This window comes from Gordionus sp. m RMFG-2023, chromosome 2 (assembly GCF_954871325.1).
Source record: "Gordionus sp. m RMFG-2023 chromosome 2, tfGorSpeb1-WG-v2, whole genome shotgun sequence".
NCBI lineage: Eukaryota > Metazoa > Nematomorpha > Gordioida > Chordodea > Parachordodidae > Gordionus > Gordionus sp. m RMFG-2023.
The window spans coordinates 51,959,953-51,978,236 of NC_088776.1; the positions used below are offsets into that span (position 1 = coordinate 51,959,953).

Here is an 18,284-nt window from a genome sequence, read left to right on the forward strand (position 1 = left end):
TTATAAAAGATGATACATGCAGCCAATGTTTATTTTTAAATCAGGTGTCTGAATTTATTTTGTAAAAATTTAGAATCATAATAAGAAGTATTCATTTTTGCTTAATTGAGAAAATTTTTGCAAAAGTCCAAAAAGCTGGTAACAAAATATCAAAAACATACCAAAATTTTTTTTTGGAAATAATAGTCGCTAGCTTCATCAAATTGTTTTTAAAAAATATTGTTTTATAGCAAAAACCACATTCACTTTCAAGGGCATCGCCATTCCCCCCCCCCACTCCCCTCTACCTAAAATAGTTTAATTTCAGCGGTTTCCGTGAATTATGGTAAGAAAAATAGACATATAATACAGAAATTATATTTGCCAAATTCGTGGAAAAAATTTATAACGAATTTTGTGATGCCAGAATGAGGGATATAACTGTTAAAAAAAAATCTAAACCAGTAGTATCTATATAAATAATATTGGTTTAGTTAATTGAGTTTATCTTAATGGAAAAAAAAACTATCTTAATAAAAACTATATTATTTGTATACGTTATATAAAAAATTATGTTTCCACCCAGGTTCGAACTGGGGACCTTGCGTGTTAAGCACACGTGATAACCGACTAAACTATGGAAACTTTAACTACAATTATTGCCAAAGTCTAAAAAACAGGTAACAAAACAACAAAAACATACAAAAATTAATTTTTTTTTTAAAAATAATAGTCGCGAGCAACCTTTCATTAAATTGTTTATAAAAAAATTGTTTTATCGCAAAAGCCACATTCAATTTAAAAAATATCGCCATTTCTCAAGGGAAGGGTCAGAGGGTATAGAAGCCCTCCCCCCTATCTAGCCATATAAATTCACCCAACCGTTTAAATTTTTAAATTATATTCTGGAAATTATAAAAATTATGCATACCTAATTTGGGTTTTCATATATAACAAATCGGGTACCAAAAGTTATAAGGTAAATAAGAAACGAATAAAATGCTTTTATGTTATTATAAAATTAAAATGTATATACATTCTTAAACTGTTTCAATTTTAGTATTCTTTGACAATGGGGGTGAGGGTGGGGGGGGGGGGGGGTAACTATTAGGTTGGTGTTTTCACCATAAATTTTATTTGAGTCTTGTCTTTATGGTTACTTATGGCAGAACTTTGGTTATGTTATATTTGTTGAAGAATAAATCTAGTTTTTATTTTTAAAAAAAAAAATGCTTTTCATAAAAAATTTAAATTTGTCATCAATATTTTAAAAAATGATTTTACTTTTGCTTATTTAACTATTAAATTATTTTTTATAGTGTATACATAAGAAGGGAAAACTTTATTAGCTAATTTAAAAAAGCACATTCTCAAAGCCCCCCCCCCATTCCCTCCCCCCCCCTTACCTAAAATAGTTAAATTCGGAGGCATCCGTGAATTATGGTAAGGCTAATAGACATATAAAACAGAAATTATATTATTTGCCCAATTCGTGGAAAAAATTTATAGCAAGTTTGGTGATGCCAGAACGAGGGATAAGATTGTTAAAAAATAAATCTAGACCAGGTATTTATATAAATAATATTGGTTTAGTTATTTGAGTTTATCTTTATGAAAAAAAAACCATCTTAATAAAAAATGTAAAAAAATTATGTTTCCACCCAGGTTCGAACTGGGGACCTTGTGCGTGTTAAGCACACGTGATAACCGACTACACTATGGAAACTTATAAATTATGTGATAATTTAGGATTTATATTGAAAAATATATAATATTAATTAATATTTTAAGTTATAATCATAATAATGTGTCATTTTTTAATATATTTTATTTTTAAATAAATAACTCGAGTAAAAATATAGCATACATTTATAAAAATATATATTTCATTAAAATTTTACCAAACAATAAACTGTCTGAATGTAACAAATTAATCGCAAATTTATTAAACAGATGACTATCGTATCGTATTCTTTGGTAACAGCATTGTATTATTCAACTTTCTATATTATATTAAGATAGCACTAAGTAAATTCTAACCAAAGATTTTAATTATAGAAATGTAGTGAATAATGTTATATAAACCAACACCATTCTCATTGATTACATTTTCATTAACCTTCCAACTGTAGCTTTTTATAATGATTTTAAAATTAGGGGCGGGGGATTAAGATTTTGGCCAAAATAATCTTCAAGATTTGGCAAGCAGAGATCCAAATCTTTCTGCTATCTTAGCAAAAATGAGCTGGAAACCACGTGACACTAGTTCAACTAAACTATTTTTTTAATCACATGACCTTTAGCATTTTTGACATGTTTTTAATAAGATTGTTAATATCTTAAATCATATCTCTCAAACCTTTAATTAACCCTGACCTATAACTCTTTAACCTTTAATCCTACATATTTATTTAACTCTATATTTCACCCACTAAGAAAATTTCCATGAGTTGCAGATTCCTTAAGTAATAAAATCCCCCCCCCCCTCCTCCGTCTACAGAACGGAAAATGAAGATTTAAATTAATACTTTTGAAGAATGTATATTATAAGTGTTTTAGTAAAATCGCAGAATCTAAAAAGACATCTTCTTTGAACGGACTCGTTAAATTTATTTGTTTTTGCAATAGAATGTGTAAAATTATTAACATATACTAGTATACTTTTTATTATTTTACAAAAATTATTGAATGATAATCGACGAAATGTATATATTAGCATGATTCATTCATATGGGGAGGGGAAGAATTCCCTTTCCTATTCCTTCGGCCGGGTCTCTAAAAAATATTATATTAATTATCAGTAGTTATTTTTATATCATCTTGTTAAAGTTAGCAACAATTGGAAATACTAATTCTAAAATTTGTTAATATTTTATGCTTTATTAGTGCCTACTCACTTAAGTAGCCAGCATAAATGAAAAAATCCTCCTATTTTTGATCTCTCAATATATCTTATTCTATGTTAAAAAAATTATTTTAATTAAATTTTTGCATATAACAAAAATTTATTGTAAATAGCTGTACTTTGAAAAAATTATAATTAATACAAATGATTATAATATCAAAATATAAATAACTCTTATTTTCAAATGCAATGCTTTTATTAAAAATAGTATAATATAAGAAATATATAAATATTATGACTAAGAATTTATTATAATTAAGCTATGCATATAAAAATTTTATGACTAGAACATATTTTAATAATATTGCCTTTTTATTTGAATTTATAGAGAGGTCTACTTTTCTCTGAGATTTGGCCATTATCTAGAATCAAATATCTGTAATAATCTTCTTATAAATATTTAATAGAGCTAATCCATATAAACAGTTTTAACTTCTGTATTTCTTAAATAGATTTTTAACCTTTTCAAAGTTGAAAAAACCTTTCATTGGTGAGGTACTAATCGGTAAGGTAACCAAAATAAATAAAACAATGTTTTGATAAGGTAATTTAAAGAACAATTACATATGGAAAGGCCTACAAAACATTTTTTGGCCTCAAAGAAATGGTACTCTATTCTGTCAAGATTTTTAAAATTTGACATCACAAAGTAACTTATCATACGATCCTGATAAATCAAGGGTAAAACTGTAAGATTTTCTTAATATCCTATCTCGTTTCAAGTGTAATCAACAAAGACTCAACCGGCAAAAGAAAATAAAAGCTTGCTATTTATCTTTAACAAATTATGCGATTTTTCTTTTAATTTAAAATTATAAAAAATAAATTAAAATTTTTAAAACTATCTAATTACAATATAAAATCAGAACCAAAAGAATACTATTTTTTAAAACAAAACCTACAAATAACTATTTTAAAATATAACTATTCATGATTTTGGGAACTTGTAGTCCCATCTCCGTTTTTATAAAATAATGTTTTATTTTATTTTATATTGATATATTGTTATCTATTTTGTATTACTCAAAATAAAAGACAATTTTAATAAAAAAAAATATTATATTATTAAATTTATAATTGTTTTTCATAAAAAAATCTTTCCAAATATGCAGATCATATTTTTTCTCCATCCTCGGCTCTACTATACCAGAAAATATTTATAGCCCCCTCCCCCATTATCTAAGCCACTGCTTCGCGCAAATGAGAATATCTTTTTATGGTTAATTTTGATTGGATTTATAAGCTTATGCAATGATATATAATAGTAAAAGACTGACGAATAACGATTCATTCATTTAAATGTATCTTGAAGCGTAGTTGAATTTTAATCAACGGGTGTCAAGATATTTTGGTTGTCTTTAGCGTCTACATGACAGGATTTTCACTGGATGCAAACCCCCTAAAAACCTTTTACTACCCCCCTAAAAAATATTCACCGCCTTCAGCGGCGGTGTCTCCCTATTATTATTTTTACCTTTAAAATTTATTGATACTCTTTTTAGAGAAAGGATAACTTAAATTAATCTATCTCTATTACCAACTATCGATATTTTGTGAATATAAAGAATTTATTTTTTAAATAATAAATTCAATTAAAACCTCCATTATTTACAATGAATTAATTATTATAGCATTATGAGCTTGCTGAAATGATAGCAGAAAGTTTTATTTGAAAATTAAATAGATAACCATCCAAAAATTTTATCTTACCACAATTAAAGCAACCTGTCCCTTACCCCCATCAAAGCAGCCTACCTCCCTCAAAAAATAAGATGCAAACTGTTCCTACCCCTCCCGCTCATGTAGACACTGGTTGTCTCTAGAAAATTTTATATATAATATATATACGAAGCTTGAATTTATTTTTTATAGCTTATTGACATAGATAAACATTTATATGAATGAATCGTCCTTTTGGGTATTATACATTTCCCTGGACTTACATTAAATGGTACCTTTTAACGAATCTATATTTTGCCTCTTTTTGTTTAGACCGCCACTGCTACATATGGTAATAAATATATAACATATATCAATAAATTCTGTAATGTTTCGAATGGCTTGTTTCTTAGACACTTCGAACAAAGTATTAAGGCTAAATAAATGTCGCATAGAAAATTTACGAAATTTTGATTTTCTATAAAAATAATTGCAATTTATTTATTATACGTGTAGTAATTATATTTTGTTGTAAAAAAAATAAATAAATAATGGAAATGTATACTGATGGGTATAATAAATTAAAGTTGTATTTTTTAAAAACATTAACATTCAATCAATCATGTATCTTTTAAAGTGTCAAAAAATATTAAATATTGCCAATCAAAGTTTCAATGAACATAAAAAAATATCATTTTTTTACACATTTTAAATAATTTTAATAATTACTCGAGATATATAAAAAATATTTAATAATTTATATAGTATAATAACAATATCAAATACGTTTGAGTAAAGGAAGAAGAATAAAAATCGAAAATTACAATGAGAGAAAATTTAATGGCAAACTGGTCTATTAGTAGTATAAAATAGAAAGATGTTTGATTTCATTTTTATAAAAGGAGTGTTGTAGTTGATAAAAAAATTCAGCCGGGTTTATACAGTATTATATTGCAAATAAATCGAAAAAGGTTTACAATTAAATTAAGAATCTAATAGTCTGAACATATAAACAATTTCATAAAAACTAGATTATTAGATATGTTGGCATTTGAAATTATTAACTAAATAATAAATATCGTCATCCTATTTATATTATTTAATATTCTAAATAGTGAATAATGTTTACTGGTCAAAATTAGAAACAAAAAAAGGATTCTATTATTTAAGCGTTTTATTTTCCATATCTAGAATTTCTTGTGGGGTCATATTGCGTATTCCTTGAGCTGAAAGAAGTAAATAATGTCTAGCCTTGAGATGTCTTTTAAATGTATTTCGCGTTTTAAAGGACATACCACATTGCGCACAAGTGAAAGGAGTTTCACCTGATATTTAAAAAAAAGGTTTAAAAATGGGAAAGTGAAAATCTCCTATATAAAATGCGAAAAACTTACCGGTATGTTTTCTCAGATGTTCTTTAAAGTGGGATGGGTGCCGAAAGCCTCTATGGCATGTTGGACACGAGAACACGCAAGCGTTTTTATGAATCAAAGCATGGTAATCTAAGCTGTGCCTGCGTGTAAATCTACTTCCGCATTGCTTGCATTCATATGGTTTTATACCTTTTAATCAAATTTTTAAAGTAATTCTCAATTGGTTTTTCTCTTTGTACCATTTTATTATTTGATTTATCTTTCAAGTTTATTACTTTACCCTGCCTGCTTTCATTTACCTTTCAAATTAGGATATTTTTGGTTTTATGCATTAATAACCCAAGCTAGGTTATATTTTTCGTATATATTCGCTATTATATCGAAAGTTTAAAAACAATAATGAATTTTATTTGTAATTCTTTTGTATATATACATTTATATAATTATCCAATTTAACTTTTAATAATATGCAATTTGATTAACCTCGATAATAAAATATTACATGCCGGAAAGTTATAATAATATAATATACAAATAACGTCATTTTAAAATATATAACGTAACCTTTTGAATATATATGATATTCAAATATAACATTCGCCGATCAGCAAATTCTTGTGTCATAACCCCCTCCCCCTTCCCCATGGTCGAAGTTTCTGGGTATTGATGTGTCTCTGCTTTAAATAATATAAAAACCCCCAGATCCCAAATCAAAATTACGAAGTAGTCATGTTTTATCGTTAAATGGTTATAAGGTAATAAAGGTATATAAATACAACAAAAGCCAAAAAAAACCTGCGTGACTTCTATAATGTGATAGTAAACTAGCAGACGCGGTGTAAACCTTGTGAGGACAAAGGCTACAAACCCAAATCTTTTTCTTTTTGTTATTTTTATTATTTCCAACTACAACGTCATCTTTTTTAGGAGTTTCATGATTTTGAAGTAAACTTATATCAGTTTGTAAATCGGCATTTTTCGAAGTCTCCGGCTGGTCAGAAGGTAAGTAGCCGTTTTCAGCATTTCGACGCTTAGAGGAGGTGGAAGAACTTTTAATCTTATTTATACATTTGAGAGCTATGTCCTATTAAAAATAATAAAAATTTAGATTAAAAAAAATTGTTGTTAATTTATGATTGAATATAAGGGCCGATAAATGCTTATATGATGAAAATATTAGCAAATTATAATAGGCTATCCTTTTAATTGCATAAATGATTTAAGAATGATACTTATCGATTCGGACTTTAAAATCTCATTATATTAGTACGAATTTTATTATAATATTTAAATTACTTCTATAATATAAGTGTAAATCTCAAATGCCGGAAAAAGTGTGCTGGGGGAGGGCAAGTCAACCATGAATCAGAGACCTTCATGGGCCTTAATTTTTTGACCAAGCCCGGCCCGGACTCGCAGTAGAAATTTTTTTAGACCCAAGCCCGGCCCATATCTAATGTTAAAAAAATTCCCAAGCTCGGCCCAAGCCCATAAGTTTCAAAAAAATTTCCCAATCCCATTAAATTATTTAATGAATACTTATGCTAGAGTAATACTAATGGAAATATAATATTTTATATAAATGATATAAACAAAATGTTAATTTATATATTCAAATTATCATTTAAAAATAATATATTATCAACAATTTCATTATTTTGCTTTATCATTTTTAATTGGATAAAAAGATAATTTAATTTTAAGATTTGGTATACATTTATGCCTTGATAAATAGGATGATCCTACTTTTTGTGAATATGAAAGTATGTCTTGGCATGTTTTACATTGGACATATCTAATTTTATTATTATGATTGTCTATTATTATACTAAAAGAATCCCAGACTTTGCTCTTCAATGAGTTGTTTTCAAATAATTTATATTCTTGAGAATGTAATTTTTTAACTATTTCATTTTTATTAATTATATCTAAAAAAAATTGAAAATACTACAATTTATTACAGAGGAGAAAGTCATAAGTAAAGTTGTAGTGAAATAATAAAAGAAGCCAGAACTATCAAAAAAATTGAACAGAATGCAGATTTATTTGGTGCAAATTAATTGGCCAGAAAAAATTCATAATGAATTTTAGCAATATGATGATGATATAAAATCAAATTTGTATATTCTAAATATAAGTTGTTCTATTATATTAAAGGTCAAATCTGTTGATCATTCAAAATAAATCTATTCATTCATTATCATTACATAATACCCATATATAAAAGAAAACACACAAAAATCAATTAGTTCAGAAAAAAGGGTGTTATGTTACATATTAACAGCTTTCTTAGCCTTCAATCTCATTAGTGTAATACACAAAGGAAATACATAGAGCCAACTGAATTTATAAATGATATAAAATCATTATTTCAATTATTGTAAAGATCCTTACCTTAATCATTTTAAGTATCATCTTTATAGCCATATATTTAATTTCTAATTAATATTGGATTTGTCACACTAAAGAAGTAACAGTGTGATCCAGTTTTATAAGAATGAAAAAAAGTGATTTTTAAATAAAAATATCATATTTTATATAATTAAGTGTAGGAATTACCTATAATAGTCTTACACTTTAAATCAGTTATGTCATGAATAAGTATACCAATTTCCGATTTTAAAGAAAAAACAAAATTAAAACTCTCCCAAGGTGTCTAGGAAATGGAATAAATGATTAGTTATATTTGTCCAAATAAATATCCTCAAAATATTTTAAATTTGAAAAAAAAAAATTTAGGACCAAGTAAAAAATTTCTAAAAAACCCAGGCCCGGCCCCGGCCCGCTAGAAAATAAATAATTAGGCGGGCCGCGGGCCGGCCCATGAAGGTCTCTGCCATGAATCACCTATCTTTAAATTTTTCTGAGAGCCTATATTTTATGGCGGTATGTTTTAAATATTGTTTTAGTGAAAATTATAACTAATACAAGTGCCAGATATCCAAAATAAAAAACTAACCCTCATAGATATTTTTTTAAAATTGACCTATTTAAGCCATAAATTTCTGAGTTAAAAAATAAATAATTGATCTACAAATATTTTTGACCAGCTTAAAAGTCAAATATTAGGCTCCATGAAAGCCTAATATTTTACTTATAAAATTTTGTTGCGAAATTTATTTTTTAAAAACTTTGGCATCGGAAAAAGGTGGTATCTGTGCTGCCTTTAAGTAAAGGTAAATTAATAAAGTTTTAGGTAAAATTTGAAAGACCCCTGTTTCATTAAGGTATATATATATATTTAAAAAAGAGGATATTATATAACGAGTTCCAAATGTTTCTATTGTAAGAAATATTGACCCTTTCAGTAGAATTCGCTTTATGATTAGTAAGATTAGTATTCGTAAAGCATTTGATGGAGTCGGTGTCTTGATTAATACAATCTTTCAACCAAAGAGATACGCGATTTTTAGAGGCTGATTGAGAGATGTCTATAAAAGTTTTGAAACAATATAAATTTAAATTAATATGTGTATATATATATATGGTGAACTCATAGACAAATCAACAAAAAAGACACAATTTTCAACCCGACCCCGTCAAATTTTTATAAAAGTTTGTATATATATATAATCATAACTAAGAAAAAAATAATATTTTACCCCCTCCCCTCCTCAATTCCAAACAGCGGCTGAGATATAAGCCTCTAAATGTCGAAAAGATGGGGCATTTCGGGCAAAGTGCAATCCCTTTAATTATAAATATTTTTAGATACAATTAAGCGCTTCATTTAAATTTATTTATATAGCCTAATGGTAGGCCTTTAGAGTTATATAACGTCAAAGATTGTTTGAAAAATCGAAATGTCAAAAACAGGAAATGGTCATAAAATTAAATCAGCATTTTTTTTCTCACATATTTTTTTTATATATAGGATTAATTAATAAATAAGCAAATTTTCAAGTTGGGCCAAGCTCAAGTTTAGGAGATATGTTATTTTAATCATTAGTGTATTGCAAATATTCTTAATAAATATTTGATATTATACAATAATTGTAATATAAGTCAAAAGCTATCAAATATTTTATTTTTAATATGATGAAGTTATTTATGATCTAGAAGTTGGAGGGGGGGGGGGGCTTTGGTTAATTTATTTTATGAATTGAACTACTCTCCTCTTAAAAATAATTTTAAAAAAATACATATGAATTTTTGATTATAATTTATTGAAGGGAAAATATAATTATATATATTATAAATACAATCATTTTCATATTATGAAAATAATTTAACTTTAATTTAATTTTCTGTAAAGGGCATAAAAGCATGGGAATGGGTTTGGCCTTTTGAACAAGGTATTTTTTATATCCATTATCTTTTACATATGCGGTGGGTTTTACAAAAATAAAACCAACCAATAAACAGCACTTATATAAGTAATCGAGTTTTATAAAATTTAAGTTAACCTATTAAGTTCACGACTCAAGTTCAGAACTCGAGTCGTAAAAATGAGTCGACTAATCGACTCTAAACTAGACTCGAGTTTTGAGTCTAGTTACTGTGACTTCAACTCGGAGTCGGGAGAACTCGATAATTTAACAACTTATTCTGGTTAATCATCCAAGGAAGTGCATTTCTTAGACCTTCATAACGTGAGTGATTTATCAAATATTTAATAAGAATTTTTACAATTGACTAATGAAAAATGGTATATCTCCTAAACCTGACCCAACTTGAAATTTTGCATATTTATTAATTAGTTCTGTTCTATATCTATATATTAAAAAAATGCCAATTTGATTATATAATCATTTCCGGTTTTTGCCATTTCGATTTTTTAAAAACAATATTTAATAACTAAGGGCCTACATTAGGCTATATAAAGAAATTTAAATGATGCCTAGCTTAAGTATATCCAAAATTAAAGGGAGAGGATTATGCCCAAAATGCCCCATTTTTCGACCTTTAGAGGCTCCTATCTCAGCCGCTGTCTGAAGTTGGAGGCTTAAAATTTTTTTTCTCAATTATAATATATGAAAACTCTAGTAAAAATTTTATAAAAATATAGGTCGGATTGGAACTCATGTTGGTGTGTCATGGAACTTTATATAGTAAAAATATGGTTTCTATAAATTAAATAACATCCATAATTCAAAGTATTAAAACGCTATCAAAAAACTCGCCATCATATAAAACAATAATAATACTATTTACTAAAGGACAGATGGAACTTATAGGGAGGGAGATGGAAGAACAGGGACCCTAAACCGAACCATTAAACCGCTAAAAACCTGTATTTTTTTATCGAACCTAACCCGCTAAAAAAAATTCTAGCCGAACCTGAACCGAACCGCTAAAATACCTTTAAACCGGTTCGAGTCTCATAATTTTATGCTTATAAAATGTGTATGTTAACTAGTATATTGCAAAAATTTTAAATATATTCGAATTATTTTAAAGATTATTATCAATCACATTTGATTGATTAGTGTCAGTCATAATTTTTATAAACTTTAGTGTATTTGCCATTTTACAACATTTTTTAAATATTTTAAGCTTATAAATTATAATGCTTAGAGAAAAATTAATTCCAATATATAAACGACACATCAAATCTGAAATACTGGCAGTGCCGGCTACCCAAGTTTGGGTGGAAAGATGTTTTTCAACAATTAAATTTATATTATCTCCTTATAGATTTAATTGAGTGAGACGAATTTTGAAAATATATTAATTGTGAGGCTTAATAAAAAATTTTTAAGTAATTGTTCATATTAAAATTAATCATTTTGTTATATTTATAAATTAAATATTATTTTATAATGTGCAATAAATAAAAATGAAGGTTTATGTATATGTTTTTTATTTTAATTATGAAATAAAAAAAAATTTCTATACATAATTCGAATGTAGGTTTGAATACAAAAGCGTTCAAACAGGTTTTATAATCGAACCGAACCGATATTTTTATTTTTTGCGAACCGAACCTGAACCGTTATTTTTATCCGAACCTGAATCGAACCGATATTCGTTTCGGTTTGGATCCCTGTGGAAGAAGTTTGTAAAATATAATATGATGCTATTAATTGTAGAAAGTAAATTAAATCAATCATATATTTTTTGAAAAATTAAAGTTTAAAAACTAGTAATTCTTCTTTATTTTTTTTTAAAAATCGCCTTATATGAGGTTTAGAAGTTTAAGTAAAGGTGGAAATTAGAGGTCTGCAATGTCCAGCGCCCTGAATAACTTCTGAAGAAAATTTATCTGAGCCGGGCCGTGCAAAAAAAATAACGGGCCGGGCAAAATTGGATTAGATTATTGCTGAATTCTGATATTTGATAGAAATGACAATCCATAAAGTTTGGTGTTTTTAATTAAGCCGCTCCCCAATATTATAAATGGTTGTTTATGTTGGTGTTTAATTTCGTGGGATTAGGCCTTGTATTTTAAGCCTGGACCCAACTCTAGTAAAAAACTGGAAACGGGCCCGGAAAAAAACTAAATTCCAAACGGGCCGGGCCTAAAACTTTGCCATTTGCAAGCCTCTAGTGGAAATCAATACTGCTCTAAATTTGAAAACAAATTATGATAGTTATATTTAACGGAAATGCGTGATAAAATACAGCCTTGATATTTATAAACTTGAGAAAATACAAGTTTGTAACATTTTTTTTAAAATTCATATTATATATTTATATTTACGTAAAAAAATGAATTAGAAATTTAATTATTTATTAACTATATTTTTATGCGAACCAGGGAATAAAGAATAAAATTTTAAATATTATATCAATCATATCATAACACGCAAAAAAAATCTTATAATATGATAATTAATTGGTTTTTTTAATATAAAGAATTGATTTATAAATAATTTTTTTTGAATAAATTATTTTAACAAAATAAATCACATTCTCGGTTTCAAAATTAATTTATATAAAAAAATTATATAGTAGTTGGGCTTGCGAACAATATAAATTTTTTTTTAAAACCTTGCAAATTAACTCCTATCAATTAATTAGGCCGACTAATTCAGCTTAAACCTAGAGGTTGAGCTTGAAACCAGCTCATGTGCGAAAGCCAATTTAGGTTTAAACTTGATAAATGCGCTAAAACATCAGCTGACCATTATGAAGTAGGTTCGAATAAGGGATTTCTTAACATTATTATCAATTTTCATCACGGATTAGAGTAAAATGTAGCTCTAAATTCACTTGTCCATTTAAAATCCGATAGTTAATAAATCTATGAAACATGGTTTTCTACTATTAATATATTATGGTTAAAATTAATAAAACTTTAGCAATGACAACTAGCCATTATAAATTGATAATTATTATTTTTAAGGAGAAAGTTATTCTTTATTTTACTTTTATACATATACACTAAGGAAAAAAAAATATTTTACCGACAGTGAGCAACTTTTCAAGCAATATTACATTATTGTAGCTTGATTATAATTTTAAAAATTATTTACATATTTAGCGAGATGTATCGAAGCCAGGGACCCGGGGTTAACCGAACCATTATAGCGAAACAAACCTAATTATAATTTTTTTGAACCGGTTTAACATTTTTGTTTTATATATAGATAATAACTTAAATAATAATATTTGATAACTTACCTTTTACTTTTCCTCGGGAAGTTTTTAATTAATTTTATAATGTTAATTTTCTCAAATTTTTACGCTAACTAATATTTTTGTCAAATATATTTTATTCAAAAATATAAATCATTATGCATCTATCTTAATAAAATCATTTATGTTTTTGTGTTTCTTTCTGTTTTTTTATTTTAAATATAAATAAATATTAGAAAACAAAAAAACCGTTATAATTTTTTTAAAACCCTAACCAACCTTTATAATTTTTTCCTCTCATAACTGGTTTTTTTATACATAATGGTTCGGGTCCCTAACCGAAACTTGCGGTATTGGGTATCAATATCGGATTTTGGAATGGTGGTGTATGACATAATCATGATTGAAATAGGGGGTAGGTAGTCATGAAGAAGCTATCGTCATTTGAATAAAATTGGCAAGGTTAGTTTTGATTTGGGGGAAGGGTAAATTTAAGAGGAGGGTAGGTAGGGTAAAATTTTCGAGGGTTGAGGAGTAATGTTAAATTGCTCGATTTGAGCTGATTTTTAAAAACGGCTAACTCAAGATTTTCGCCAGAAAAATATTGCCAAAGCCTTGAGATTTTGCTAATAGATGTCCAAACCTTTGTACCATCATCTATGATCAAAATCTTCAGGCTTACGATAATGAGGTAGCCGTTTTTAAAAATCGGCTCAAATGGAGCCGTTTAACAACATTAAGTAAAAGTCCCTGTAGTGCTGTTAATATTTTTTATTCTACCTTTTTTTACTTTTAATTAAATTTATAAAATATTTTAAATATGATTAATAAATTTTAAAAATGATAATATATTTGCCTTTTTCAATAATTCACATTATTAATATAGGGCAAATGTTTAGTTGGTATTGGCAGAACCAATTCACACTGTGACCAGACTGATTTGACAGACGTAGTCAGATACAATTTGTCGATCTAAATGGAGCCAAAACTTAAAGAAAATTTTTGTTTTTTTTTTTGGGGGGGGGGAGGAGAACTTGTCTGGTTGACTTTACTATAACTTTACAAAAGTAAAAAATAAAATCAGCTTTGAGGCATAGGGTAAAAAGCTTGAAATTTTTTATTTTTAGATTCAAACTATTTAAGAAAATGAAAACTTCCATCTAAGGTCAGTTCCAAACACGACATTTTTTCATTCAACTTAATAGTTGTGTGCTTCTAAACAAACATTTTTTTAATGCATATGATTTTACATTTATTTTAATAACAAACTAGCTTGATTTTTTAAACGATTAAATGGCGTCTGATACGATGGAAATGAGCAAATAATTATTTTTATAATAATATTCAATAAATGAAATGATTTTAGGAAAAATTTTGCATCTGATTTGATAAATTTTGTAGAAGCTAATGACGATTTATGGAACCAATGTAATGATAATTATTCTAATAGATTATTAGTTGATGAACTATGGACATTATGTGCTAAAGTAGAACAAGACTTTATGTTGAATCACCTAATGTTGACTACTTAATAAGAATTTTTAATCAATAGACTTTTTAATTAAATATTATTTATTAGTAAGCATTAATATGGAATATGAATTTTAATTATTTATAATATATAAAATAATTAATATTTCTTTTAAATCTTTATTTAAATAAATTTATCTTTATCCTATATAAATTATTAATTATTTAACAGGCTTAATTCATTCACATGTATGCAAATTAAAATGGAAGAATTTGAGGGATGTAGCAATGCAACTTTTGCTTTAGGATAGTTAAGAGTAATTAAGGCCTGTTCATATCTTAAATGGTTTATATATTAATAACTAAATATATCACCCTAATGTAACAAATAGTCTCTTTTCAGGAGATATTGTTGTTTTTGCATTTGTTTGTATGTGCATAATTTTATTTTTAATTTTGAAGTATGTAATAGAAAACATTCCTCAATAGTCCAAGATAGTGAAAGAATTGGGAATCATTTAAGTGGATATAGATCATATACAGACCCCTTTCTTTCTTTATAGATTATACTTACTTTTGTTTTGTAATGTCTCAAAATAAAATATATTGTTATAAGATTTATTTTTATACTAAATAATATAAATTGTTGCTTGGTTGGAAATAAAAAATATTGTAATAACATGCCTTGGAAAAAGTTCTAAAAAAATGTTGTGTTTGGAAGTGGCCTAAGCAAATTTTTATATATAAATGTTGCTTATATTTGAAAAATGTAATTTATTTTCAATTTTAAATAATTTTCTTTACAAAAAATTTTTTACCATTAGGAATATTTGTAACAGGATCAAGATTTGTCATAGACTCATCTTCATTTTGAATATTTGATAAATTGTTTTCTACCATATTGAGATTAGATTTGGGAGAGGGAACAAACTTTTCACTACTCAAATTATCATTACTTTTATTAATGTTAAAGTTCTTGTTAGAACATATATCAGAATAATGATAATTATGATCATGAGTTGCTCCCTTATCTCGGAAGTTAGTATTGGCAGAAAAATAAGTTAATGACTTGTCAATTTGAACATTTTTTAAGGGAGAATATTTGATTATAGGCCCTTTCTCATGTGGCTTTAGTTTCAAACTATCTTTATTAATTTTTTGACTTTCAAAGCCTGCCATCATGTTTTGATGCAAATCACTTGAGTTTTCCCCATCAAAATGTGGAACTATTTTCCCAACATTAAGTTGTGCCGAATGACTAATGTCACAATTTTCAGATGTTTTCAGATCTAAATATTGATGAATTGGTGACTTAAAACCCATATTCAATCTAGGTTTTCTACCAGGGTCAATATGTATAAATGAATTTTTGGAAGAAAATTTGCCTTCAACATTAGAGGGCCTGTCCACCCAACAAAAGTCATTTTTGTTGATTAAACATTGCTTTTGTGATTGAGTAGATTTCAATGTATTCTGACAATTTTGGGTTAAATCAAGTGTCATATAGTTAGATGTGTTAATACTCAAAATATTCTTGGAGGTACTGGCAGATATATAAGTGTTACCTGAAGGACTAAATCTATCATATATATTTGGTATAACATCTAAGCAATGAGCACCCAAATTTAAGCTTTTTTCACACTCCTTAATATTCAGGGTTGATGAACTGGTAAGTGAGGAAAATGGTTCGATAAAAAATTGTGAATTTTTTAAAGGACTTGTATTAGGTGTTATAATAGGGGAAGTTCCAATTTTGTTGTTTTCATCAAAAGGGTGATCTGTAAGTTTAGGTATAACTATATTATCAAGATTGCTATTTATATTTGTTTGACATAATTGGTTCTCTGTATTGACCTCTTTGAGATATAATTTCTCATATTCATAATTACTTTGAGCCTGTTCATTAGAGTTTGAGGGTGACATGTCACTAGATAAAACTTGTAACATTTTTTTTGCTTAAGTTTTTCTTAAAAAAACAAATTTTAAATAATAAAAATACCTATTGTTAATTTATTTGCTTCTATCCCAAATAAATGTTGTAGCAAATGATTTTTAAGTTTATTTTCTAAATCTTCATAATCTTGTAAATTTACACTATTCATTTATATAAATATATTTATACAACTATTTAATTACCTTTTATCATTTGTTCTAACTATTTTGTCTTGAATTAATTGTGTAATATTCTTATAAAATTTTATAAATCAAATTTAGAGTAAATTTTCTTACAATCTTTTTGCCATTTTCATTCTCAAGTCGTTCTGTCGCAATATCAGCTAATATTCCTAATAATGATGATGTTTTTCCAGAATCATCTATTATTTTAAAATATTTATCAAATATGTAACTTATTATTTACCACCCTTCTCATCAATATTGGTGACTATAAAATCCATAACTATCCGTCTGCTAAAATTTCGAAATCAGCTGGTCACTTTTGATAATGTCATTTTATAAAAAAATATTCCTATATAAAATCAATTCGCATATACAAACTATTATATGAAATATAAATATAGTTTTTTTTTAAATATTTACCAAATAGAAATTTTTTAATATTCTAGTTCGATTAATATGGCTGAAAAAGTTCGGCTGCATAAAATTTGTAAAATGGGATTGATTGTGATAAATCATGTGTTAGTAAATTTTAAATTTTAAATTAAAACATTTTTTAAATCATTTTCATTACTTGTTAAAGAGTGAATATGAACAATTTATGATCATTTTAATAGGTATAACTATATCAAAAAATTTATTAAATTCTTTTTTTTACTCAAAATTTGAAAAGCTTAAAGGTTTAACATAGGCTTTATTTTACAGGCTTTTTTGGTTTTTTTGGTCAGTAGTATTGTCTGAATATCCAGACAATACTACTGACCAAAAAAACATGAAAATTAATATTAGTAAAAAAGGCAATCAAATCTAAATACCAAATTTGTTCTACGTATATAGCATCTTTAATTTACACCCCCCCCCCCCCCCTCGATTTCAATATAATTTCTCACAAGTCTAACCATATAACATTTTATTGTGTATCATTTTCCATAGTTATTTGACAAAAATTATTAATTCACCTCATAGTAAAAAAAATTGGAATGCATGTAGCAACAAAATTGCTCATCCTTAGTTTGACAGTTAAGCTCTCTGATATCCTTTTAAGGATATAATACATCTTAAAAACTTAATGGCTATGAATAGGCTGTAATTAATTGTTATAATATACTTCGTTTTTGAAATATTTATCTTGCGCCATATTATTTGGATAATACTTTGAACGTATCAAATTTGTATTGACTTTTAAACATTAATCAAAAAAATAGGGAAAATATTTAAAGAGATACTTTAAAGAATAATAGATAGGCAACCAGTTCATATTT

The 18,284-nt window shown here is 26.6% G+C and overlaps 2 protein-coding genes and 1 non-coding gene across 6 annotated transcripts in view; all 3 read right to left on the reverse strand.

Annotated features, from left to right (window-relative positions):
- LOC135925358 (S-adenosylmethionine synthase-like) overlaps window positions 1-18,284 on the reverse strand; it is a 112,811-nt gene that overhangs the window by 93,580 nt on the left and 947 nt on the right. The gene's annotated exons all lie outside the window — the stretch shown is intronic.
- Window positions 1,632-1,705, reverse strand: Trnav-aac (transfer RNA valine (anticodon AAC)). The gene has a single exon. It is a non-coding gene; the product is annotated as a tRNA-Val (tRNA).
- On the reverse strand, window positions 5,212-17,472 carry LOC135923815 (uncharacterized). Of its 4 annotated transcripts, XM_065458766.1 has the most exons (12): window positions 17,446-17,472; window positions 17,267-17,402; window positions 17,137-17,222; window positions 17,044-17,093; window positions 16,907-17,001; window positions 16,797-16,862; window positions 15,726-16,751; window positions 9,519-9,605; window positions 9,217-9,347; window positions 6,712-7,000; window positions 5,938-6,105; window positions 5,212-5,868 (listed from the first exon to the last, which is right to left on the reverse strand). In XM_065458766.1, exons 2-12 carry the CDS (start codon window positions 17,301-17,303, stop codon window positions 5,705-5,707), a joined length of 2,199 nt encoding a protein of 732 aa, XP_065314838.1. In that variant the 5' UTR covers window positions 17,304-17,402; window positions 17,446-17,472; the 3' UTR covers window positions 5,212-5,704. The 4 variants fall into 4 exon arrangements, with proteins under 4 accessions (XP_065314838.1, XP_065314837.1, XP_065314836.1 ...); XM_065458765.1 differs by having other exon boundaries at window positions 15,726-16,862; window positions 17,270-17,402; XM_065458764.1 differs by having other exon boundaries at window positions 15,726-16,862.

Coding starts and splice junctions, on each gene's coding strand:
- LOC135923815 (XM_065458764.1), bottom strand. CDS start 17,303: ATGGATTTTATAGTCACCAATATTGATGAGAAGGGTG. Junction 17,223..17,266: donor CAATATTGATGAGAAGGGTG/GTAAATAATAAG, acceptor TTAAAATAATAG/ATGATTCTGGAAAAACATCA. Junction 16,863..16,906: donor AGCAAATAAATTAACAATAG/GTATTTTTATTA, acceptor GAAAAACTTAAG/CAAAAAAAATGTTACAAGTT.